The 27,813-nt window shown below is 32.4% G+C and overlaps 1 protein-coding gene across 1 annotated transcript in view; it reads right to left on the bottom strand.

The window, feature by feature from the left end:
• Positions 1-10,138: 10,138 nt before the first annotated feature.
• LOC138691892 (uncharacterized) overlaps positions 10,139-27,813 on the bottom strand; it is a 1,248,967-nt gene continuing 1,231,292 nt past the window's right edge. The window contains exons 10-11 of the mRNA XM_069814478.1: positions 22,190-22,405; positions 10,139-12,117 (exon numbers count right to left, since the gene is read on the bottom strand). Coding sequence (XP_069670579.1) covers positions 12,016-12,117; positions 22,190-22,405 — 318 coding nt within the window. The 3' untranslated portion in view covers positions 10,139-12,015. The remainder of the gene's footprint in view (positions 12,118-22,189; positions 22,406-27,813) is intronic.

The raw sequence follows: 27,813 nt of genomic DNA, 5'->3' as shown, positions 1-27,813 counted from the left end.
AGCCTGATTCCAGATTACTTCATAATCCAATATTGTGCACCTACTTATGATCTCACCATCTTGATGTGTGGTACCCTACATTTCAAAATATTGTACTTGAACTCTGTTTAAAATCACATTGCGTGTTCTAATCTAACACGTTTCCAGATTATATAATATTTCACTACCCTTTCACGATCCCACTACTTTCATGCATGGTACATAACAATTCAAATTCTTGTAATTGCACTACTGTCTCAATCCATCTTGCCTGTTTTAATATAGCCTGAATATAGATTGTTTCACATTTCACTATATCCACCCATTAAGGATCTCAACAAATTATCATTGAATTACTGTCTCATTCACCTTGCCTGTTTTAATCTAACTTGATTCTACATTACTTCACATTTCACTATATTCTACCTATTTACTATCCAACCATCTTCATGCTTGGTACATTATATTTGAAATTACTGTCTCAATTCACCTTGCCTGTTTTAATATCTAGCCTAATTCTAGATTACTTCACATTTCACTACATTCTACCCATTTACTATCCAACCACCTTCATGCGTGGTAAATTATATTTGAAATTACTGTCTCAATTCACCTTGCCTGTTTTAATATCTAGCCTAATTTTAGATTACTTCACATTTCACTACATTCCACCCATTTACTATCCAACCACCTTCATGCGTGGTACATTATATTTGAAATTACTGTCTCAATTCACCTTGGCTGTTTTAATATCTAGCCTAATTCTAGATTACTTTACATTTCACTACATTCTACCCATTTACTATCCAACCACCTTCATGCGTGGTACATTATATTTGAAATTACTGTCTCAATTCACCTTGCCTGTTTTAATATCTAGCCTAATTTTAGATTACTTCACATTTCACTACATTCTACCCATTTACTATCCAACCACCTTCATGCGTGGTAAATTATATTTCAAATTACTGTCTCAATTCACCTTGGCTGTTTTAATATCTAGCCTAATTCTAGATTACTTCACATTTCACTACATTCTACCCATTTACTATCCAACCACCTTCATGCGTGGCACATTATATTTGAAATTACTGTCTCATTTCACCTTGCCTGTTTTAATATCTAGCCTAATTCTACATTACTTCACATTTCACTACATTCTACCCATTTACTATCCAACACCTTCATGCGTGGTACATTATATTTGAAATTACTCTCTCAATTCATCTTGCCTGTTTTAATATCTAGCCTAATTCTAGATTACTTCACATTTCACTACATTCTACTAATTTAGGATCCCACCACTCTCACACGTCGTACCTTCATTATATTTCAAATGATTGTAATTGAACTACTGCCTCAATGCACTTTGCTTGTTTTACTCAAACCTTATTCTAAGTTATTCATTCGCGTCTTATTTTAACTTTCTATTTAGAAATCTACTTGAACTTTCGTATTCAAGTATATGTATTTAGCCAAATTCGGTATGTACTTACCAAACCAGGTGAAATGTTTTATCTCCTGTTGCTTCTACGATTAAACTGAAGAAAATAATTTATTCCCATTATCTTCTTTCTTGGTTCCGCCATATTTCACCATGATACTCATAGCCAGAGTTCACAGTCTCAATACGTGTTTAGACTTTTTGTGACGAAGAATACGGACTTTTCCATACCTAGTATAATCACCCGTTCCAGGATCCATAGTGAGAATAAAAAACAGGAGAATTTCAAACACTTACTGTGAGCATTGTAAAGGCGCCGAAGTTGCATATAAAACCATGCCACAAAGCCTCTCTCAGTAACATCTCGGCATCGAGAGAAGCTATAGACCTTTGCGAACACTCATTTGATTTGTAATCGCCACTTTTTTAATATTAAAGTGATGATAATAGATATAAACAATGCACTTTGAATGAATCATGGTGAACAATTTGTTTTGAGCTGAAACTAATTTCGGAATATTGCTTCATAGAGAAACAAATTTTTGCATTTCCTTCACTAATTACGTCTATTATCATATACCCATAATCATTTGTAAACGACACAAAACTAAAACAATGAAATTACTTATTTACTTATATATTTACTTGCTTATTTGTAATATTTATCTAATTATTTATTTGCTTATTCATTTATTTACTTATTTATTCATTTATTTTTATTTATTAATTTATTTAAGTATTTATTTTTTAATTTATTTACTTAAATACATATTTATTTAATTTACTTATTTTATATAAACAATTACAATTGAGGCGGTCAGAAACAAAGGGGTGTAAGTGACATTTTAAAAAATGATTTAAATGCATCCAAGGTAAACTAAAGCATTTAACATTTCAGTGATAAAAGGATACATATTTAACCAAATCACACATTAAGATTTAAAATTAAAACTTCACGGAATTTACGAAAGCTTTGTAACTTTTAATCACGATTTCTCGAAAATAACTTAAGTGCACTTACACCCCTTTGACCACCTCAATTGTCTTATAATATTGGGTACAAGATGATTTATTGAACGAATTAATCTATTAGAGGCATCATACCTTAAAATCATCCACTTTGAAAAATGTGAAAATTATGATAAAATTGTTGGATTTTATGTGTATTCGATGCTTTGGATGGGGACGGAGTCTTTATAAAATCATGTTTCAGTTGTTAGAGAGACAAAACTCCAATCAATTGATAATTGACTTCTTGATTCGGAACAAATAAAGTTACTCTTCGGCCGGCATCGTCTGTTTCTGTCAGATAAGTGACCTGCAAGGGTAAATTGAGGATAGTCAAAAATAAAAAGACCCGTTCTTCGGATTAAGAACATTTATTAATGAATATCAGTGACTAGTTTGTACACATTCAGCTACACAGAATAGAGAAAATGTTGCGCCTCCAAACAACGGCAAAAGCAATGCAGAGGCGGCACACGGTAAAAATTTCACTACACAAAATTAAGCCAATGTGAGTTAAAATTATTCTCTTCAAGTGACTCTTTTCACTGAAAAAGTGTCAAAAATTAGACAGCCTGATGTATTCGCTGAAAAAGCAAGTATTCCATATCGACAAAACACTCGATGAATCCACAGTGGGGACAAAAAAGCTTCCAGTCTTAAGACTATTGTACCAGACATACCACTGTAAGTGAGGAAACGTCACTACACTGCCCATCTTTACTATCGGTCGGTGATTTTCGCTACCTCATCCATACTTAAAAATCAATGGTGAAATACTGTTACACATTCCAAGACGACATTCTTAATTAGGGTTCAAGAAAATATAGTCAATTACCACATGATTTAAACGACTTCCGTGCATCGCGTAAATCAAAGTTGGAAAAAATAGTAACTAAGAAACGAAATTTTTAAAGCTAAAGGAAAACCCAACACAGCTTGTCATACACAACAACGAAAAATTCTCACTTTTACTGTAAGTACCGGTACATGTGATATTATCTGCTGTAAACCCTTATGTTCTAGGAGTAATGCTAAGAGATCAAATAAACTGGGGTATTAATACTAGAGGTTATAGTAATAAAACAGATAATAAGAATGATCATTGCGTTGGCGTTTAAATTGTATTGTAAATTTATTTTGAGATTAAATCGGTTTATTATTATAGTACTGATTAACTTAAGGGAACGAACAGGTGAAATTACTAAATCTTACAGTTTTCATTTTTTTTTCTCAAAGACCAAGGACACTAGAATAAAATTATGTGACACGTTTCCTTATTAAGATGCAATAAAAGGCATTAATATATTAAATTAATTAAATTAATATATAAATGATTCCACACGTCGAAAATTAAAGAAAATCACGTTGAAAAAAATTCCTGCCATTTATTTTATCTTAATAAGGAAACGTGTCACATAATTTTATTCTAGTGTCCTTGGTCTTTGAGAAGAAAAATGAAAACTGCAAGATTTAGTAATTTCACCTATTCGTTCCCTTAAAATATCCAATGGAATTTTTAACACCAATTTAATAAGAATGTGTGAGTTCTTGAAGAATATGGGTCACACATTCTAACCTCTTACCTACGTTGCTCTGAAATATACCACAAGTTACGGAATTTACATACAAACCAAGACATTAATATAGAAAATTAGACAGGACAAATTTATTTCACGACAAAATTAAATATTTTTTTACTGTGCAAATGATTGGCCAAAACTTAAAAAAATCGAACTTTAAAGAGGTAATTATTTAAATTTTATACACGACAGCCGAAAAGTATTTAAAATTTGGAATACTACCTAGAAAAGATAATTTACATTTTTAGAACATTAATAAAATAATTCTTACTACATCAGACATATTACTCTGCTGGAAACAATATTTCAGTTTTCTTTATACGAGACAAATATTTCTATTTTTCTATCTGTCCTCACGTTCCCTTTCTGGAGCATTATTAATACTTTGTAGCCACTCTGTCATATCGAAAATACTTTCTGTAAATATTTCAAATATGCTATCTGACAACTGAAATAAAATTTTAACTTTAAAAATAATTAAAAACAACAGCATATTCATCTATCTTCTTTATGTAAATAAGGTTTTACTATCGTTTTTAAGAAGCGAGGTCTTAAGCTGCGGTTCGTTTACGGCGATCATCACTGGCGATTGTCACCTGGCGTTGCTAGCAGTTAAAATGAATGCGCACGGTTTCTTTACAGCAATGATCGCCTACATAGATCGTTGGACGCGACGCAGATCGCTGGAGGTTGCTTCTGAAGCAAATTCAGGACGCACATCGCCGCATACATGTTCAATAATCGATATTTAGAGAAGGCCATTTAATCGAGTTATGGCACCAAAACAAATGAGAATTAACAGCGATATGCGCTGATAAAGAAAACCACTTGCTGACGATCATCGCCAGCGTTTAAAGCTACAGTTTGGCTATGGCGATCTTCACTGGAATTCTGTTCCGTTGATTTGAATGTGCATGGTTTCTTTACAGCGATGAACGTCAACGAACATCGCTGGGCTCGACGAACATCGTCGGCGTTTGCCTTCGAGGCAAAAACCTGGCGATCATCACCGAGAAACCAATTGTAAAATTACAGTAGGTCATGAACTAAATCATTTAATTACATGTGATTTGCACAATATTATACATACCATACCAGAAATCTTTCTACAATTTCTCCACTGCTGAAGACGAGATATTAATTATGTCTCTAAACACAAATCCCTGTTCGACATGAGCCAAAAAGAAGAACCAACGTAAACAATAACAAGTCTATATTTTGCAACAACCAGAACTGTAAATATAATTGAGTAAAATGTTTCATAATTGAAGGACACACACAATGCGGCAGATATAGCTAATGAAGCAAAATTTGAGTGTGAAATAATAAGTGAAGAGGAATGCCGAGCAAAGAAGAAAAATGCAACAACCTCCTTCTCAAATTATTTTTTTATTTGTAACATTGTTTCCTAAATAAATGCTCCTAAATGAAAAAATAACATTGTAAAAAGTAAAAATAAAGTGTTTATATAATTGGTGTTTACCTTAAAGTTACTGCTTATGCTTCAGCTAGGTTTATTGGTTTGTGAAAAAATTCTGTGGGTAATTTTACAATATCATTTTCAGTTAAACTTAAAACAAAATAAAATTGTTCGGGAGAAAGTCTGAAATATTCCTTAAAATTGGTGGGATCATTTTCAAGATGTCTTAATATCAATGAATTAAAAGAGCTCTTTGTATATCTATTTCTAAACATGACAATAGCTACTTAAAAGATCAATATTTGTTTTTCAAAGCAAAAGTTATATTGTAACGTTATCAGATGGATGATACCATTTATCAGCTGATCAGGCATCGTCAACTATATAAAACAATTTACTATCCACCTACGAAGTTCGCGGGTAAAGAAACCACTCTCTGGCGATTAGAATCGTCAGCGTTGATCGTTCTGCGAAGATCATTGTAGACAAACCAAAGCTTATGGCGATGTGCGTCCGGCGATGATCGCCGTAAACAAACCGTAGATTTACTTGCCGTAACAGTTGCGAATTAAACAAGAATGTGAAAAAAAAAATACAGGGTGGAAGTGATATAAGCTAATAGCTGTGCAGATTGAAGAGGGCAATATAGGACATTAAAATAAATAAACTATTAAGCGTTTTATCATTAGATGTTTGGTTATTGGGAAAATTAAGCTATAAGTCTGCACAGAATGGCAACAGCGCGACGAAAGATCACATACAAACACACAACGCTCTCGCTCTGAACATCAGTTTTATGTCCCTTAGTCACGGCAGTAGCCAGACTTTCTAATAGGAGGAAATAACAATTTATTTGAAAAAAAAAACTGTAAAGGGATAAATAATTCCTTATCATTTTTCTTAATGATATTAAAAATCAGAATCGTCAGGTAATATTTATCGAGTAAAACAGTGTTGACCTATAGGGATTTTTTTTTCAGAAAAAAAATATATTTGAGACTAATACATTAGATTTTGTTGTTATTATTATTCCAAGGAATAAGCTGTTAAAATATGCACTTTTTGTTACTTCTATCCACCCTGTGTACTTCCTGTTTAATTAAATTCAAAGAGTGCATCAGTCTTAACCAGACCTGCAGAACTCCAGCTCCTCAGAGCGACTACCCTTCTTACCCCACCCACCTTTTCTACCAGTGCAGTCATGACGTTCTAGTTACGCTCTGCTGCATCAACATTCATTCTCGCGGCGGCAGGTATACAATAAGCTATTAAGAATTACAAATGAACAGATAATAAAATCCTTAGGAATATACCTTTAGAAAGTAAGAAAAAATGAATGAGGGAAATAAATAAGTTAAGAGACATACAAAATGAATTTTAAAATGTGTCTGTGCATATAATGTAAGAAGGTCTACCTATGTATATATCCTATTACTAGTAAAGGCGATTAAGTCCACTTTTTGTGTAAAATAAATTAAGTACAGTCCCCGACTTGTGTTTCCGTGCTCTGTATTCTACTAAAATGAACTAAGTCCGAAATGTTGCATGCAGGCAACAAACCAATTACTTTATTTGAAGAATTTATTATGATATTTCGTGCACTAATAAAGTTTTAATTCCTGTTTTTACAAAACTTGCATTACTGGTCTTAACTGGTTTTACTAGTAATAGGACGATAAATAAATTGTACGTTGGTAAGTGAGTGATAGCTATAGGCTATGACCGGATGTCAATGCTGTCATTTAAAATTGTAACGCACTCCAGCCAAATAAATAAATATATAAATAAATAATAAAAAATTAATAAACATGAATAAATAAATAAATAAAAATAAATAAATAAATAAATAAATAAATAAATAAATAAATAAATAAATAAATAAATAAATAAATAAATAAATAAATAAATAAGTACACAATACGCGTACTTCAGTTAAAAGAGAACTGGAACATGGCAAAATTTAAACCCGCGAAGAAATGCTACTTCCAAAGGAAATGGGAATATGATTATTTTGTTGTTGAAGACGAAAGAATTGCTTGTTTACTGTGTCCCATCCAATTTATTTTTCTACACGTCACTTCAATATTAAACCACATTTCAACAAAGCCCAGATTATGAATTACCGAATGCACAAACTTTCGGGTAAGTTCATTATTACGAACTGTATATTGATTATTTATTTACGAGTATATACTGTTAAATTAAGGACGTCACTCGTTGTGTTCATTTTGAATTGAAATTAATAGTGACTTTCAAGGTTCATTACTTAAATGTTATAAATGCATGTTTCCGTAGATGGTGATAGGAGGAAAGTTTGGATAATCTAGAAACGAGATAACGCATTATAAATACAATGAATTTATTGCAATCCTTTTTGAAAATTACATGCCGCCACTGATGGACCTTTGCACGGGCTGAGAATGTAAACAACTCGATCATTCCCAATAGAAGTGGAGTGAGGCTGACGTCATATTTCCCCTACTTACGGGTTCTGCAGGCCTGGTCTTAACGAATAATATAAGAATTCGAGAACAATTTTTAGTGCTGTGTAATAAATAAAATTAATTACTCGAAAACAAAAACTTGATGAATTTAGAATGTTACAATTAGTTCCTTTTGTATAACTGCTGTCATATTTATAAAGAGTGCAAAGTTACCTTGTATTGTCAGTTGAAATAAATATCGTGTCCCAATATTACGAAGATAAAGTATTTAAAAAAATGATTTCTGCAACACTCGAGATGATGCAAACAGGGGGGCTGTTTTTGACATGTTTTTCACGACTAAGTAGGGTTAAGGTACCTCACAGTGTAACAGAATGATATACTTATAGTGATTCATAGTCACTTATATGAAAAAAGATATGTTTCTTTTCTTTGCTTTATGGGCAGTGTACTTGCCTGGGTATTACAACAAAATATTAGTAAGCAAGCAATGCGCTATATCATCTTCTAAGCGTTCAGAACACTAAGATATCTGCAATACATTTAAATGGAGAAACATACTGAACTCGTACCCAAAATAAAAACCAAATATAACTTCAGCTCAAAAATTTGAAGATATACTCCATTCCATACTAATCAATTCTAATAGATATAAGTAGAAACATTTCTCTGAACTCAAAAAGCAATGTTACTAGATTTGGACAGAAGAATGCGAGCGATTCTCCGAAGCCTATAAATCCTTACAAAAATAATATAGGATTTCTTTCTTTGGGGTAAAATGCAGCAAGAGCACAATATTGATCATTTACTTCTTTCTCGTGCCATGAAAACAAAAATCTCGAAGTCATATCTCGTGGGTTTTTTCCGTAATAAAAGAAACTATATACCTTTCTTTATAATTTCAGGCTGAATTCAATTTGTATGAGAAATTTGTATTGCAACTATAGTTTCATACCATGTCACTTGACAAGGATTAAATGAAAAATGGAAAAAAAGTTACATGTTAAAATGCAATAAAACTATTTTATCTATCCAAGATTAAAATTAAACGTCTAATCTTATCACACTGAAACATCACTACCAGTATGTTGAAAATACATTAAAACCAAAATATTATTATTAAAGTTATGAACAGTTCACTCTTTCCTAAGCAGAATAATTGCTTAGAAAATTAATTTTTCGAAAAATTGAAGTAATTATAGACTCGCACATAAAAATTTGGAAATAAAATTTGTCAGCATTTGATTTGTTTAATATACTTTTTGTTTGTAAAGTAATGTTCCGATATTACATTCATAAATACGAATATGTAAAGTTAATCCAGACAATAATTAATAAAATAGGCTTATCAATTACCCAATTGAATTCAAAGGAAGATATTGTTAATTTTTTTTTATTTCGTATCTGATTTTTTAAAGATTTACATTTGAAAATATTTTCTCTGTTGTAAAGAAATGTATTTCAATTCACCGATTTTATTTTATAATGATTTTCTATTTGTTCACTAACCCATAAATGCGTTTTTTTAAGAATTTACAATTGGGAATATTTTCTTTATTATAAAGAAATGTTTTATTTTAATTAATCGATTCAGTTTTATAGTTATTTTCCATTTATTCACTAATTCTATTAATGTGAAAGAAATTCTTCCACAATTGTCTAGCTGCGTTTTATTTTACGGAATAATATCAAACTGTCACAGTAATTTAAGTTTCGCTTGAATTTCAATTTAAATAAGTGAAATATTGGGAGAATACTTAGATTTAAACTTCGTATGGTCTCAAAAAATTTTGAATAAAATTCCATAGTTATTGTGTCTAATTTTACAGTATATCGTTTCGCATACCTAGAAGATGAATCATAATAGCACATTGCTGCCATATTAAAAGTTAGAAATTTAATCACCTCACATAACAAAAGTGTGCATGTGTTTGTGTGTTTAGTGGCTGTTTGAAAATAATAATAATAATTATATAAAATTCATGATGAAGAACTTATGTTATATGTCAAATAGAGTGCATACATTTTATCTTTCCACCCTCGCATGTGGGCAGCTGCGTTAAGCACTGTCGCTTCCACTCTACCACAGCGAGCGTGGAAAGATAAAATGTATGCACTATAGAAATATCTTGCAATATCTCTTCACAAGTTAACTTGTTCAGAAATTTCTTTTGTCTACCTTGCCTCTCACAATCCCTTGTACATATCAGTTCGTGTTGGTTTCAATTTATATACTTCATAATACCGCGTTAAAACAATCACATAAAGCAATACCTTTATTAATTGCAAGAAAATTACATTTTTTTCAATATAAAATAACCCTATAACAACATGAAGAAGTAAATAGCAGACAAATTATGAAAATGGCATTTTTTTTTCATGAAAAAGAATAATATGGACTGCAAATGGGGGTCCTACAAAGCGAGTTAAAAACAAAACAAATGAATTCGTGCTTCATCTACGTACCGCACAAAACTGCTGTGACCCACACCGGGCTTGTAACTGATGGACAAGTTTTATTTCAAAATGCGTCACAATCACAAAGCTAACAGACATACGTTTAATTTACTAATAAATGAATCACAATTTAAAAGTCTTGAATATAGATTTCTCGGGTTAGGTTAGGTTAGGTTAGGTAGATACATAAACAACTCTGTTCCACTTCGCATCATGCATAGCTGAGTACGCATCTTCCATACTTCAGACAAGATAAAATAAATATTATTTCAGTTACTCACAAATGTTATGAAGAAGACGTCAAATGGATGCGCGTTGGTGCAGTTTTTTTTTCAGAGAAGTATGGATATAGTGTACCACAATCATCATTTTCATCACACTTAATATATCATCGTCTGATGGAGCTATTTTAATTGTAGGGCAACTATAATTCTGGCTGTGTTAACAATAGCTCGTATCATAATTTGTATTTCAACAGGACATAACAAGTTCTTCGGAAGCTACTTTGATTCCATACATTAAAGTAATTTACAGAAGGAATTTTACAGTTTTCTTATTAATGCAAAGAAAATTAAACAAAAATTTATTGCTGACGATACGTAAATTACTTGTGATAAATTTTACAGTAATTATAAACAAAGTTAATCAATTATTGTGTTTGAATAATTTTAATGACATATGCCTACATAAAAATCTATCACTAGCCAAAATCTAAATACCTTCTTTAATAATGAAACAGACAAACTTATGAGGTGTAGGATACTTTACGTTCTAAAATGAAGGTAAGAAAACTGATCTTTCATTGTTGAAATGCGTACGTTGGCTTGAAGGGAGAGGTATGAAATAAGAGAAATTAATAAAAAAGTTAATGCCAAAACATTAAATAAGATAATTTAAGAAACTAAGAAGACAATTTGTGTGTGTAAATTTGGAATAATATAAATTTCAATTGTTTTTCATTAAAAATTTTAGAGAACTATTTAATGTGGAGGAATTCAAAGTTTAGCTTCCAATTTAAAAAAAAATCATTTTTAGGGGTATCTACTTGAGATGCAGCATATCCGTAAACAGTGAAAGACGATTCCACTTCCCTGTACAACATGTAGATAAAGAATCTTGATGTGGTCACTATTAATGTAATATACTGTACTTTACACACTTTTTCCTCTTTTTAATGTAAGTTGATGAATAATCTCAACTAAGACCACAAACTTCCAACAAAGCTAACAGCATTCTGCTGAATCTGGGTTCGAATAACAGATAACCTCACATTGATACGTTCGAGTGATATTTGTTAATGGTCTGCACATCTTGACAACATGGTGGGATCGTATTTTGTCAAGATTACTCATCATGTTCTCCATTGAGTTTTTTGTCACTTCACAAACGCTAAGTAAATTTATTATTTATAGTAATATAAACACGCCCTTCACACTCGCTAATTATTTTTTTATGTTTAAAACGCCAATACTTAAAAAAAAACTTTGTCCTGCAATTTCTATGCCACCACGTGGAAAGGTGATATGTATTTACTTTTGGAGTGAGACGCGGGGACATGTTTGGGAGTGGATTGGGAAGGTGAACGATTCAGACCAGCACTCAACTGTCACACGCGTATGTAGCATTCCCATTTGTCTTCTTGTTTTGGCTATATACAATTTGTGACATATAATCACTCTTAAGTCATTCTTGGGCACTTAACTCTCCATTCGTGATTGACACCATGACTGAAGGTTGGTCTGATGTCACAGATCCTGAATTCTGGTTGGTATCAGATGTCTGTTCCTGCAAAAGAAATATTTACAAATTAGGAACGAATTTTACAATTCATAAAGATGCTTCAAAAGTGTTCTACCAGTCTATAATTGTTTAATGTATCTAAATAGTACATTATGCAACGAACCAATAATGGTAGTAATTAAGACGCAAGTATGATTGTTTATGAAACGAGCGCAAGCGAGTTTCATAATTTTCATACGAGCGTCTTAATTACCATTATAGGCAAGTTTCATACGACTTTTTATGCTCGACCATACATCTAACTTGAAAGTATTAAAAATTAGGTCTTTTTATGGTTATGTGCGAACTGACCTGAATTGTGAGATGTGCGCAGACGCGAAAATATTGATTTTTTTTCCGAGGCCGATTGTCATTGACCTTGGCACAGAATAAGAATGAACATTAGTCTGATATAACCTGGAAATTGATTTAGAATTGAAAAACGAGATGACAAATTGAATTTATTTGAATATTATTTACAATAAAGCTAATTATTATAGTAACAGAACATAACCTTCTGCGACAGTATTGGATTTCCAGCCTCCGTGACTTTTCGCTAATTGTCTGTCGATTGCATATCCGACAATAATCGATATAACGGTACAAAGCTGACTTGTGATTGGCTGAAGACCTGTACTTTAATGAGTATGTGTACTTTAATGACATGGATTAAAGGACTGCTACCAGGTGTATAATTACTACATTTCGGCATGGTCGAGCATAAAATAAATTTATTTATTTATTTATTTACTTCTGTCTATAACAGGGCAAAACCCCAGTTACAATAGACAGAACAAATATTTGCTTAGAACATAAAATTGGAGATAACATAATTAAAGAGATAAAAACAAATAGAAATGCAAGGTACAAGTGTAAATACAAATTAAAACGAAAAAAGACAACTACATACTACGTAAATAAAAGGTACAGATATTGATATAAATGAAAAATACAAATTAAAAAAAAAAGATAAATACAGATATCATAACCAAAAGATGTAAAATGTAGCCATAAATTGCAAATTACAGACTAACAAATAGATAACAATACTATTTAAAATGAACTACTTTCAGTATATTAATAAGAAAATGTTTATATTTCATGCAAGAAATGTTGAAATCTAGATCCCGTGTTTTGCATATTTGATTGAATTTTTTATTTTAGTAGGTTATTTTACGACGCTTTATCAATATCTTAGGTTATTTAGCGTCTGAATGAGATGAAGGTGATAATGCCGGTGAAATGAGTCCGGGGTCCAGCACCGAAAGTTACCCAGCGTTTGCTCATATTAGGTTGAGGGAAAACCCGGAAAAAACCTCAACCAAGTAACTTGGCCCGACCGGGAATCGTACCCGGGCCACCTGGTTTCGCGGCCAGACGCGCTAGACGTTACTCCACAGGTGTGGACTATTTCATTGAATGTTGAACACATTTTTTACACTGGTGAATTTTTTTATGTCCTGAAATGTTTGGTTTTTCGTAATACTCATATAACAATTGACGACTTGTTAAATGTGAAGTTCTAGTGTTAACTCAATAAAAGAATATTCTACAAATAAAAAATACTACTAGTATTTAATTCATTTTTATCATCTGTCATATTTGGGATTTTTATGCGATTTATGAGACCTACAATTTGGAGGAAAAAACCAATGACAGCTGTTTTCATTTTGTTAAAGTTGTATTAAACTGTCGTTAGTTTAGAAATTTTTATGTTTGCCGCAACAAAAATAATTGTAGGAAGATGTCATCTTAAACAAGTGCATACTTTTTGTTACTCAAAGCAGAATAGCATCGCTACAAATTTTTGTGTATTCGACTCAGTACTTCAATGTAAAGTTCGGTTTCAAAGGCACGTCAATTTGAAAGAAGTCTGGAGGTCACAATGCACCAATAAGTCCCGATAACAAATAATATGAAATTAGGTCTATTTCATTAACACACAATAAACAGTTTTGCAATTATATGCACATGTAATGTACTATGGTGTTTCGCATAATAATTTTTACATTTGTCAAATTTTTACTACAATTTTACAGCTCTCCATTTCTATTTCAAAGCTGTTGTAATTTGTTTATGTTTAATATTGTAGCTCAGATAATGATTGAAATATTACAACCATGTATCACAATATGCCAGTTTATATAGTTTATTATGATGGCTAGGAAAGGGAACAAAACAGATATTTTGAAAATTGCACATAATCGTTCAAAAATACTTGACCCCTGCTAATCGATAGTGTTCGATAATTTGTGTAAGTGTGGCTTCTTTAGTTATTACTTACATTAATAGATGGCGAGGTTGGTATAGCCAATTGTACATAAATATACCCGCATTACAGAATTCAAAATTTCACCCCCCTCTCATCATAGTGCAGTAAGTTAGCGGGAAACCGCTGATAGTGTCTATCATGGGGGAAATTTATACTTAATCTATATCACCATTTTCTCTAACTCTCTTTTAACCGTCCCAATAATTGTATCATCTATTGAGAACTTGCGAAACTATTTCAAAGTTTGTCACTTTTTTTTATATCTTTGGTTCTGACATATCCTGGAGTTTGAAAGTTCGCTTACACAATCAGAAAACTGTAGGTCTTTGAACGTCAGTGTACGAAGTTCCAAGGATGGTCTGTTTATTGTTTTCTCAGAAAAAATACAACAGAATGCACTGAATGACAGACGTTACATTTCGGAACTCCAGACACATAAAAGATACCATGAAACTGTCCTCTCTTACGCAATCGATTAAGAGGAATGTATATTTGTTACTTCACCGAGTGTCTGATTTATGGAAATAGGATGACTGGATCTCTGTCCAGTGGTACTGAGCACTTCTATCAACTTTACTGCTGATATCCTATATATTTCATTAATTTATTTCAAATGCAATCAGGAAATCATAACTGATTTTCTTCTGAAGGCTTCTTGTCTTCGAACTTGATGAGGTTGCCCATAATCCTCATGAGAAGTATCCCCATATGTTTAACATAGGTTTGTAGCGAAATCACTACGGCTGATAGTAAGTTAAAATTATTTACAATTTCACAGTTACAAAACTTGTAAGACCTTTTGGAAATTCCTATAAATTTGTAATTATTTGCCTATTAAATTATCGAAATTAACCAGTATTTACATATTCGTAATTTTTCCTTGATCAAACACCTATAAAATTTATTTCTATAGGCTATATTTGTAAGGAAAAATGCCGGTACAATTTTTAATGTACTTTTATAAAAATATGCCTCTTACAATCCAAACTCTTGATTGAGATCCTTTACCAACGATTACAATCAATCTTCCCATGCTGGGATTATACCTAGATATCCACAAATCGTCTCACGCCAAACTTCGCTTCCATAATCGTTGACTATTGTAATTTAATAAATTAAAAATTATGCAAGTATGCAATATCAACTCAATTGATTTCATTTATCAAATATTTTCTTGCGTCTAATTATATATATGAAACAATATGATTATTTATCTGAAAAATGGTTATTTCAAATAAATTCATTTTATATTCGAGATCATGAAAACGAAATATTTTCAAGTAAAATTATAAAAACTCGTATCTTCTTTCATTTGTCGAAGCAATTATCGGCTTCAAGGAACTGATAGCTCTTTATCGTCAACTTCGCTGCTATCGACACTATCACCATAACCACTACTACCACCATTATTAACGCCACCACCATTACCACCAGAATTAGTAAGAACATAATCTGCCACTTCTTGCAGAATTATAATTTATAAATTTTTCAATAACTTACTTTTCAGAATTTATTTTCCTTGCAGTTTCTCGGCATGTGCAGCTGATAATACAGTCAATTTCTCTTGAAACCTTGTATCGGTGCATGTTGACTTGTGCCGCTTCTACCAATTGACCAATTATTTCTCGGATGTTTTACAAGCAGTGATACATCGGGAAACGATATCATCATCTACTATTCACCCAAAGCTTGAACGATGCCACGCTTTCTAGTATTTCGCGAATGATTTCATTATCGCCGTTTTTCATTGTCCCATATTGAATATACGGTAATTCTTACTGTGTAGTTCCTTTAACGCTTTCGAATCATAACTAGTATTATTCATTATCACGATTGTTCCGTATTCTAACTCAGAATTTCATTAACAGAGCTCTCTTCGAAATTGTCTATACTTATTTAGGAATTAAAGTCAGAGTTTTCTATTGTGAACGAAAATAACATTTAGTTCCCTTTATATAGGCTAATAACCTACTTTTGCAGATCGTCTACGACATAGGTATGAGTACGAGTCAGTTACAGTTTCTTGAGTAATTCTGAGAAAACTATTCCCTAAAAATCTTGAATATTTAGGAGTTCTTAATTCATTGCAAAAAGTGAACCTGATACAACGTTAATACAAATTAATATTTCCTAGAATGTTTCTGTCTATAAGATAAGATAAAATAAATAAATAAATAAATAAATAAATAAATAAATAAATAAATAAATAAATAAATAATTGAGAACGTAAATGAGAAAGTAAATTACTAAGTAGGTAATTATGTAAATGAATAGGTAAATTATATGAATGAATGAATGAACGAATGAATGAATAAATGAATGAATGAGTTAATAAATAAATAAATAAATAAATATAAATATATATAAATACTAGCCGTACCCGTGCGCTCCGCTGCACCCGTTAGAAATAAATATAAAGTAATTACATAATTAAAATAGGGCATTTCATCCAGGGAACATTAGTGTTTGATAGAAGGATAAATCGTTTAATATGTTACTTAATTTAAATTGCATCCAAATAATTAAAATGCGATCATTTTGGTCCAGAGACACTCATTTGGTGCAATGACAATTCCTTTAACCTGTTTCTTAATTTTTATTACATGCAACCATAGTTTAATGAAGATTGACATCATTTAGGTTTAATGTGTATACTTTATTTTACTTGTCATAGGTTTCCATTGAATTATGGTAGGCCTAATAACTTAATTTTAACCCTTGTTTTCTACGTATTCAGTAAATGGTGCTTGGCCCACTATGGTTCTGAACCCTTCAAATAACTTAAATTATTATATTATATTATATTATATTATATTATATTATATTATATTATATTATATTATATTATATTATATTATATTATACTATATTATATTATATTATATATTATATTATATTATGTTATGCTATATTATATTATATTATGTTATTATATCAGAAGTTACTGTAATAACATTATAGCATTATGTCCATCTAGAGAAACTACACTTTCCAATGGTGAATTAATAATTAATTTTACAAATCGGTTAATTTAGCTTCCGATATTACCTCTTACAAACACAGAAACATTCTCTGTAGGCTATCTTTCATAGCTTTCGATTGTTGCTGTCCAAGGCCCCTTATAGACGAAGTCATTTGTTTTTTAATTTATTACACGGCCTTAGATGGCAGTTATTTTAATTTTAAAACTCATTTATCTCATTAAATATCAGTCCTATCAAAATTTTTCAAGGAATAAAACTTATCGAAAATTATTTTTGAAGAAACTTTTGTGACGTAACATTTTTCACAAAAATCAATAATAAGCGAGATATTTGGATTTATTTAATTCAGGCCCCCTTATAACCCCTCTTTTAAATAATGTATTTTGAATGCCATATAGCCTAAAATCTAAGTTACAACGAACTTAATTTATATTCCAATTTTCATCGAAATCCGTTCAGCCATTATCGCGTGAAAAGGTAACAAACATACAGACAGACAGACAGACAGACAGACAGACATACATACATACATACATACATACATACATACATACATACATACATACATACATACATAGATACATACATACATACAAACAAAAATTTCCAAAAAGCTATTTTCGGTTTCAGGGTGGTTAATTATATATGTTAGGACCAATTATTTTTGTAAAATCGAAAATTACCGGAAAAATTTCGGCTGCAGATTTATTATTAGTATAGATTACCTTAAGCTCTAGAGCAAAATGCTTAATATTTTCTCCATTTTCAAGGCGTGAATAATATTTACTTTGTCACAAATACTCAGACGTGAACGTGTTTGTTGACATGATGCCTTACCGGTATGCGGGGGCTTGGATTCTCGTCACAACAACCGACTACGTTGTACTGTTATATTGCTCTGTTTAGACTCAAACGGATTCTACTAAATCGGACTTACTTTTCTGATCCGCGATCTTTGCCGGGGGATTTAAATACAGGAAGTTTCCTCAGTTATAAACACACTACGCAGCAGGGAAGAATTCACGACTGAGTAAGTAAATTAGCGCCATAGCTGTAAGTTGCCAAGTTAGCGTAAGATATACAACAGTGGTTCCCAAAGTGAGTGTCGCGATCCTTTGGGAAGGCGTATAAAGAACTAAGGCAGTGGTCGTTAGCACTCGCTGAAATGGGTATCTTTACCTTGTTTTATTACACATTACTATTAATATGTCCCACATTTACGTAACGTAACTGATGCATCTTGTTTAAGTTGAGTGTCCGCGGAAGAATGTGATACACAATAATTTTAAATTATATTGACTTCTGATTTAGAGAAAACTGAGCTCAGCGTAGTGTCGGCTAATCTTGGAATCTTTATAGTTAAGAATTACATCTACACTTGAAAATTTTCCATGCGATCCGTAGCCTATAATCTGAACTTCCAGACCACAAGCTTGATTCCTATGGCAGACACAGCTTTTCCTTCGGATCTTCTACATATATTGTGAGAGTCATCGAAGTTTTCATTAAGCGGGTATCCTCTGTCTTTCTGACATAGATGATGTTTGTAAAATAATTCAAACAATACATCTTCTACTTTCGAAGTTAACGAAACGTAAGGGCTCTATGTATATATCCCTATGCACCTTTCCCAACTAGATAACTTTCCAGAATCACTAGGTCGAAATCGGTTTAAAATATATATATATATATATATATATATATATATATATATATATATATATAGGCACAATGCAAAAAAAGTTAAATGCCAAAAATAATAGGTCCCAATATGAACTTTAAGACATAAGTAAAAACTTCCAAACATAGCTTAAAATCTGCATTTAACTAGCCTTTATTAGGCAGTTATAGTACCATTTGCTTCATGTAGATTAATGCAAGCAACAGATCTCCTATTTTCGAGGCTAACAAATATAGTGGATCTATGTATAAGTCTTTATGCGCCTTCAAGATAGTTATTTTTATTAACAAAGGGACCTTCCAGAATCATTTGATGGCAATCGCTTTGAAATGTACACATAGATAAGTACAATGAAAAATAAATTGAACGCATAAAAAGTTGCCACTGTGAGCTCTAAGGCACAAGATACAACTTTCAAAATTACCATAAAACTTTAACTTGGGTACGGCCCGGATTTCTTACTTTATACCCTAAGAGAGAAACCTAACCATTTTCTCCCTATTACTATGAATTCTAGTGATTTTCTAGTTGTCAGGATGAATTTTCTTTTGCCAACTTTATTTCGGACTTCGGTACTGATAATTATTACAATTGGCAGTTACTTTCCAACTGTTATGTTCACAGCATCGTTTGCCATTGACGAAGCTGTCAACGTTATGAAACGAAAGTTACTGGTTATTTTTATTTAAAATTTAAACCTATTTAATAATTCACAATATTCCTAACTAATATAACATTAATTAATAAACAAACGGTACAGTATACATTTTAAAATGACATTCGGTTTTCGGAGTTCCTAGTAATCATTTCATGTTGTCAAACCAAATAAATTTTTAGGTTAGGTGTCATGACTCATAAACTGATTAGTCAAATCAATGAATTTTAGATCAATCAATCAATCATAAATAACTAAATAAATAAATCAATAAATATTATTATTATTATTATTATTACCATTATTGTTATACAATGTGATTTTGGCTGCATTGGTAATATCTGATAATAGGAAGGCAACAAAGAAAAGGCTATATTAGCCTTTAAGAAATTGTCTTAAATGAACTCCACTGAAATCTTTCATTAGACTCCTGTTGCACACTTGCTTTACATGGCTATAATGTTTGACTTTGCGTCATTACCCACTCCTGTACCAAAATATCATTTTGTCTTCGAAGTTTTTATCAAAGAGAATTTTTATTGACAAGATAATGGGAAATTCCTCAAAGGTTTTCAACGATAATACAGCTCTTAGTATGCATTGATATACCAGTAGTTCAACTATTAACAAATTTTTATTCTACTGTGATGCAAGTTCTGACGTATCTGTCATTTTCATTAACGTCCTGATCACATATTATGGGTCTATATCAGATTGGCTATTCCCATCTTATAAAATGACAATATATATAAAGAGAACGATCGCTAGTATCTTCACTGTCGAAAAGGAACTATTGGTAACGGCCGCTAGATGGGAGTATAGTTGCAAGCTATTATTCCATGCAATTTCATCAGGGTTGTAACGTGATGTTTTTTGCAGTCGCTAGATGGCAGCATACAGAAATAGATATAAATTGCTGTCTTGAAACAGTATTAGGCTGATAAATGTGTTATATATGGTCAAGGGGTTAACGACAGGTGAAAACTTTCCTCAAGAAGAAGAAGAAGAAGAAGAAGAAGAAGAAGAAGAAGATGTAGAAAGGTAAATTTTGTGTTATATCCCAAGTGTAACTACCTCTTTTGATCTCATTATGTACCTAAATTGTATCAGTATGTACAGTAACTTCTCTCTCATCCGGACAGTAGGGTAGGTAATTATTATTGGCTACTCACAGTCCAGTACGTGCCTTCTTCCTCCCCGCTATATACTTTTTTCCTCCCCTATTTGCAACCCCGTCGTGCTTTCAGTAAATCAAGGTTGTTGTGCGTGGAAGAAGTTCACTATGCTTTCTAAGATATTTACTGATAAACGCTCGAAGTTTAGTTATTTTTTAAAATACAAATTGGATATTTTGAAGCGGCTGGATGAAGGGGAAACTATTTCTGCTATCCCAAGAAGTACAATTCATGACTGGAAGCGTAATCGGGCTGCATTGGAAGAATGTTGTGCATCCACGAGCTCTAATGACAAGCGCCGTACATTGAAGCAGTCTAATGTTTTCAAATACGATAAGGAACTATTTCTATGGTTTCAAGAACAAAGAAGGAAAGGTACTCCACTATCTGGTCCGATTCTGAAAGAGAAAGCACTTGATATGCTTAAGAAACATGGAGGCGATAATTTCTCTGCTAGTGATGGGTGGCTGTCAATGTGGAGGGAAAAGTATGGTGTTCGTCCACTTGCAATTTGTGGAGAGAGGATGTCAGCTGATACCGTTGTAGCTGAAGAAAAAACTACATTCCGAGATTTGGTGAGTAAACTAGAATTATCTCTCCAGCAGATATACAATTGTGACGAAACCGGTTTAAATATCAAATGTTTACCGAAAAGAACTTCAGAATCTACATCATACAAAACTGCGCCTGGTTTCAAAATCCAAAAAGAACGTGTGACTGTATTAGCTTGCTACAATGCATCAGGGGCAAATAAGCTTCCCTTGATGTTAATTGGAATAAATTTAAAAATATACTGATTGTAACTATTGTAATCGGTGATTCAATTACTGTATTATTCAAATGTTCACAAATATTTTCTTATCGTTTTTACTCATATCGATTATGCAGACGATGGAGGGATAGTTAACTAATTTCCGTACCGTCTTGCAGTAAGGCGTGGCCTATGAAATCACGTGAATGCCGGACGACGAAGCGGACGGACGACATAGCAACGGATCACACAGAATTTACTGTAATTACTTAATTCCGATTCAGTTTTATGTTCAACTGTGTAAGCAAGTTTCAATCCTGGTTGAGTGTAAGAGAAGGCCTTACGGCCTTAACTCTGCCAGGTTAAATAAAGCCATTACTATTATTATTATTATTATTATTATTATTATTATTATTACTTATTTTCTTTCTTATAATTCTCACTGGCAGCAACACTTCTGTAGGCTAGATTTCGTATACAATTAATCAAATATGATTTCAATCTGATGTGGAAGGTTATTTTGTAAAACATGATTTGAAACATGCTGTAGCATAACTTACAATGCGAAGCGCGTGCATGATGCAAGCTTGAGCTGTAGACTCCACAGCCATTAACTCCTCCAACTCCTTATCGTGATGTGTTTCGTCCATATCATTTTGGTGGTCCTTCGTCTTATCCATCTCCGGCGAGGCCAAGATGTCATCACAAGACAATTCCACAGCATCTTCATCCTCGGGATTCGGTGTACCTTCGCGGACTCGCATCTTCTTCGTCTCCTGCGAACACATCCACCTAATTATTTAGATGTCTATCTTAAGATTGTATAAGAACTCAGACTTACTACGTACAGAGTGTAATTCAGACAACTGTGCAGATTGAAAGGGATAATAGCATATTATGCTTATTGTAATTAAGTGCGAGGTTAATTTTATTAGAAAATTAGACTGAAAGTGCGCGTAGTTTGGTCACAGTCTAGTATATACAGTCACGAAGCTCAATACGTAGTAAATATGCATCCGTAGATAGTTGCTAACCACTAGGATCGCTACTATCGCCTCATTACAGACAATGCGAAATAGTACCTGCACAGTCTATTGTTCCTAGTACCCTCATAAACTCAAGCTTCGTGACTGTATATACTAGACTGTGGTTTGGTAACAGCGCGTTGCCAGCTCACGTACGAAAGCACACACGTATTCGGTCTGAACAGTATGGTTCCGTCCCTTACTCACCCCAGTAGGATTTCCAGACTTCCCAAAGGCAGGAAATAACGATACATGTTAATCATTTTATTTAATTTGCAAGAAAACCTTATATGTTATTGATAACTGCAAAGGGACAGATCATTCCTTATCAATTTCATTAATGATAAGAGTAAAAATCAGAATCGTGCGGATAGTGCTTACCGAGTAATACGGTGTTAACTTTTAGAAATTTTTTTTCTGAGAAATGTATTCATTTGGGACTAATATGATATTAGAAATTTTTGTTGTACTTGACTCAAGGAATAAGCTGTTAAAATCTGCACAATTACATTACAACCACTCTGTATATTGCGAAGATAATAAATTGATTTATAGTTTTAGAGCAAACTCGGCTAATTTCGTCATATATTTATTTAAACTTATCACGAAATTATATCAGCGACAAATGTGATTTTTATGATACAGTATACATGACAGAAGATATATTGTAACATAAATTTTGTTCACTGCGGACGTGAGCGGATTTTTTTGCAAACTACTTAAAGAGTTGTGAGATCTATAACTTTGAATTTGTGAGTGAATACACCATCTGATTTCCTTTGTTAAAAAGAAGATATTTTTGCTGTGTTTTGTGGCATCATTACATCCAGCGTTAATTTATTACGCAGTCATTCGTAGCTTTAAACCAAAAATGGCGTGTTTATCTGTTGTCAAAATGGCGGCTGCTTTCGATGCTAAACTTCTTTATTTTGCATATTATTAAGATAATGAGCCTGTGATAGAAAATTATAAGTCAAGAAAGAGTGATTTTGAAGAATCAGATGAATATAAAGAAAAAAATATCGATTAAAGAAGCAAAGGTTGGATTGTTATTGGAAGAAAATGAAGATAGGTTAGAATACAGTACATACAGAAATAATACTCTTATATCTATTCAACAGTTACTGCTGGTACTGTTTTTATTTTGCAGCTGGAAGATATAAACGGTGTTTGAAAATCTACAGTCTACAGAGATATGACTTAAAATCAGACCTACTTCCATCGTTACAACCGTTCCTTCAATTCTTTACAAGTCTTTCTCAGGACGATTCTTTGTCCTTTAGTTTTGTCCCATCTGTCTCCTTATTTTCAATGACAGCTATATATTTTTAAGAACATTTTTTTTTATTTTGCTAATAATTGTAACATAAAATATAATATATAAAGAAAAACTTTAGCTCGCCCCTGAAAGAGTAGAACTCGTGCTCAGGGGCGGATTCCTGAATTGAAATTCATAAGTATGCAATGCAATTTGTCTTATGTCTACTATGCAATTATAATATATAAATTTAAATTTACAATTTTTCAACCTTTACAAAATCCATACATAACTTTTCAAATTTAATACTAGAACTATTAGAATTGACAAGATTAGGATATTTAAATATAAATTTGTTATATATTCTTGGACCTAAATTACTACTATGATTAAATACTGTAGCAGTGTTGCATTTTGGTTCAACTAATCTTAAAGAATTCATACCTTTTGTTTCATACATTATATATATATATATATATATATATATATATATATATATATATATATATTCTTTATATCTACAGCTTTATACCGTTGCTATTCCACATCAATAGTTACGAATGTGAAAATACTAACTCAATTATTGCAGTAATTTACACTTAAGCAACTCGATGTGAATAGAACGGAAGGCCACACGAGATTCTGAAAAGCGAGAAAGGAAGACATTCTCTTCGGTTTTGTGTTCCTGTGATGTTGATTCTAAAGGCGAGACTCAATCGAAATCCCTGATTGTTTTGGGAATACAAACAAAACTAGGAAGTTCTTGAGGTCGAGGAGAAATTTTGTGAAGGCAGAAGATCTAGGTTCAAAGTGAAAGCACTTTTCGGTTTCGAAGAACAGTTTGAGCCCTTTGTCTTATCACTTGTTAGAGGAACTTCAGCATCAGCTGCAGCAGGCAACGTTATTTTGTGATCCACTCGCTTGCTCCTTGAAGCTTGAAGTCAATTGCGGAACTATACCACAGTTATTGTCTAAAGTTCTCAACACAATAAGCATCATTTGGATGGGTTCATTTTACCGTAATGCTGATCTCTCATCCCTTTGTGTTAGAAATTTAGTTCGCAAGTAATAATAAATAATGTTGTAAACATTTCGATCTGGGAAGTCTGAGGTTCTTAGAAATTATAAAACTTTTCGACAAATTAAAAAACACTTTTAATTTTTGTCACTGTGTATATAAGGGAAATGATTGCCATGCTGGAAATTAATACAGAGATTTTGCACTCCACTCGCCAATTATTCACTAACGCTATATTCATGTTTAACAAGCGTCGTGTTAGCAAACTCATCAATTGATATTGTATTACATGATACTAGATTTATAAATCTTTAAGTGTTATTTATAAAAGTTTTCTTTATTTTTACAGTGAAAATGTCTTTAGTAGCGGTGAATTCACGACATATAGCCTAATAATTGTATTAAGTAGGTAGATACAGATTTGAATACTTGAAAACGAGTTTGTCATGACGAAGACCATGTTATCAGAAGAAAAATAAAGAAAGTAAACTTGCGAATTCGAAATGAACAAATGGACAGCTTCAAATACTTGGGGTGTAGCATAAGCAGTACCATGAGCTGCTGCCAGGAACTCAAAAGGAGGATAGCAATAGCCCAGAAAGCTTTTAATAGAAACGGGAAAATTTTCTGCGGACCTTAGGAATAGTAGCGGTGAATTGACGACATATAGCCTAATAATTGTATTAAGTAGGTATATATAGATTTGCGCACTTGAAAACTTTTTTGTCATGACGACTATGGTTATCAGAAGAAAAATAAAGAAGGTAAACTTGCGAATTCGAAATGAACAAGTGGATAGCTTCAAATACTTGGGGTGTAGCATAAGCAGTAACATGAGCTGCTGCCAGGAAGTCAAAAGGAGGATAGCAATGGCCCAGAAAGCTTTTAATAGAAACGGGAAAATTTTCTGCGGACCTTAGGAATAGTAGCGGTGAATTGACGACATATAGCCTAATAATTGCATTAAGTAGGTAGATAGAGATTTGAATACTTGAAAACTTGTCATGACGAAGACCATGGCCATCAGAAGAATAATAAAGAATGTAAACTTGCGAATTCGAAATTAACAAGTGGACAGCTTCAAATACTTGGGGTGTAGCATAAGCAGTAACATGAGCTGCTGCCAGTAACTCAAAAGGAGGATAGCAATGGCCCAGAAAGCTTTTAATAGAAAAGAGAACATTTTGTGCGGACCTCAGGAAAAGAAACTAAGGAAGAGACTATTGATGTGTATAGAGTGTGGCTTTGTAAGGATTATAAACATGGACATTACGACTAAGTGAAGAGAAACGACTAGAAGCATTTGAAATGTGAATATGAAGAAGAATGGAGCGTGTGAAATGGACTGACAGAATAAGAAACGAAGCTGTGTTGGAAAGAGTGGGTGAAGAAAGAATAATCTAAAACTGATAGGAAGAAGACAAAAGAGTTCGAGGCAGAATAAGGTATCATATGATAGACAACATAAAGATATATGGATCGTATGTGGAGACTAAGAGGAAGGCGGAAAGTAAGGAAGATTGGAGAATGCTGGGTCTGCAGTCAAAGATCTGCCCCTCAAGAATGCACTGGAAGGAATGGTGAAAGGAAGAAATTTCGGGGCAGGAGGAGATATCAGATGATAGACTACATTAAGATACACGGATCTTATGTAGAGACTAAGAGAAAGGCGGAAGATAGAAAAGACTGGAGAATGACAGGTTTGCAGTGAAAGACCTGCCCCTGAGGAGAAAAATCATGAATTAAAAAATAAATATAAAATGTTAGTTAATATAATATTTTCTTTCAAATAATTAATAAATGCTATATACCTATATATATTTACATGATTATTTTACGATGCTTTATCAACTTCCATAGTTATGTAACGTCTGAGTGAGATGAAGATAATAATGCTGCCGAAATGAGTCCAGGGTTCAGCGCCCAAAGTTATCCAGCATTTGTTCTTAATGGGTTGAGGGAAAACCTCGGTAAAAAACCTCAACCAGAATTTCAACTCGGGCCCGCTAGTTTCATAGTCAGTCATACAGTAAATTCTATATTAAAATACGTCTTTATAATTAGGAATGCTGTGCAGAAGGTGTATTATTAAAGGACAATAAATTAGCTGAGATGTATAAGTTTTAGCAGAAATCCGCTTCACTTTTTGAGGGGAGGCAGAGATGAATATTTCAATATCCACAAAATTTATCCGATTTCTTTGAAATTGATCATGGATACTAAGTATGTTTTTAGTAATGGACATACCAAGTTTCAACTTTCTTATTACAATAGTTCCGTACCCGTGCGCTCCGCTGCACCCATTAGAAATAAATATAAAGTAATTACATAATTAAAATAGGACGTTTGATCCAGGGAACATCCGTGTTTGATAGAAGGATAAATCGTTTAATATGTTACGTAATTTAAATTGTATTTAAATAATTAAAATGCGATCATCTTTGTTCAGAGAGCAATCATTTTGTGCAATGACAATTCCTTTAACATGTTTCTTATTTGTTACTAGCCGTACCCGTGCGCTCCGCTGCACCCGTTAGAAATAAATATCAAGTAATTACATAATTAAAATAGGACATTTGATCCAGGGAACATTCGTGTTTGATGGAAGGATAAATCGTTTAATATGTTACTTAATTTAAATTGCATCCAAATAATTAAAATGCGATCATTTTGGTCCAGAGACCACTCATTGGTGCAATGACAATTCCTTTAACATGTTTCTTAATTTTTATTACATGCAACCATAATTTAATGAAGATTGACATCATTTAGATTTAATGTGTATATTTTATTTTACTTGTTATAGGTTTCCATTGAATTATGGTAGGCCTAATAACTTAATTTTAACTCTTGTTTTCTACGTATTCAGTAAATGGCGTTTGG

The sequence above is a fragment of the Periplaneta americana genome, chromosome 16, assembly GCF_040183065.1.
Source record: "Periplaneta americana isolate PAMFEO1 chromosome 16, P.americana_PAMFEO1_priV1, whole genome shotgun sequence".
NCBI lineage: Eukaryota > Metazoa > Arthropoda > Insecta > Blattodea > Blattidae > Periplaneta > Periplaneta americana.
This window is presented reverse-complemented; position numbering and strand designations above follow the sequence as displayed.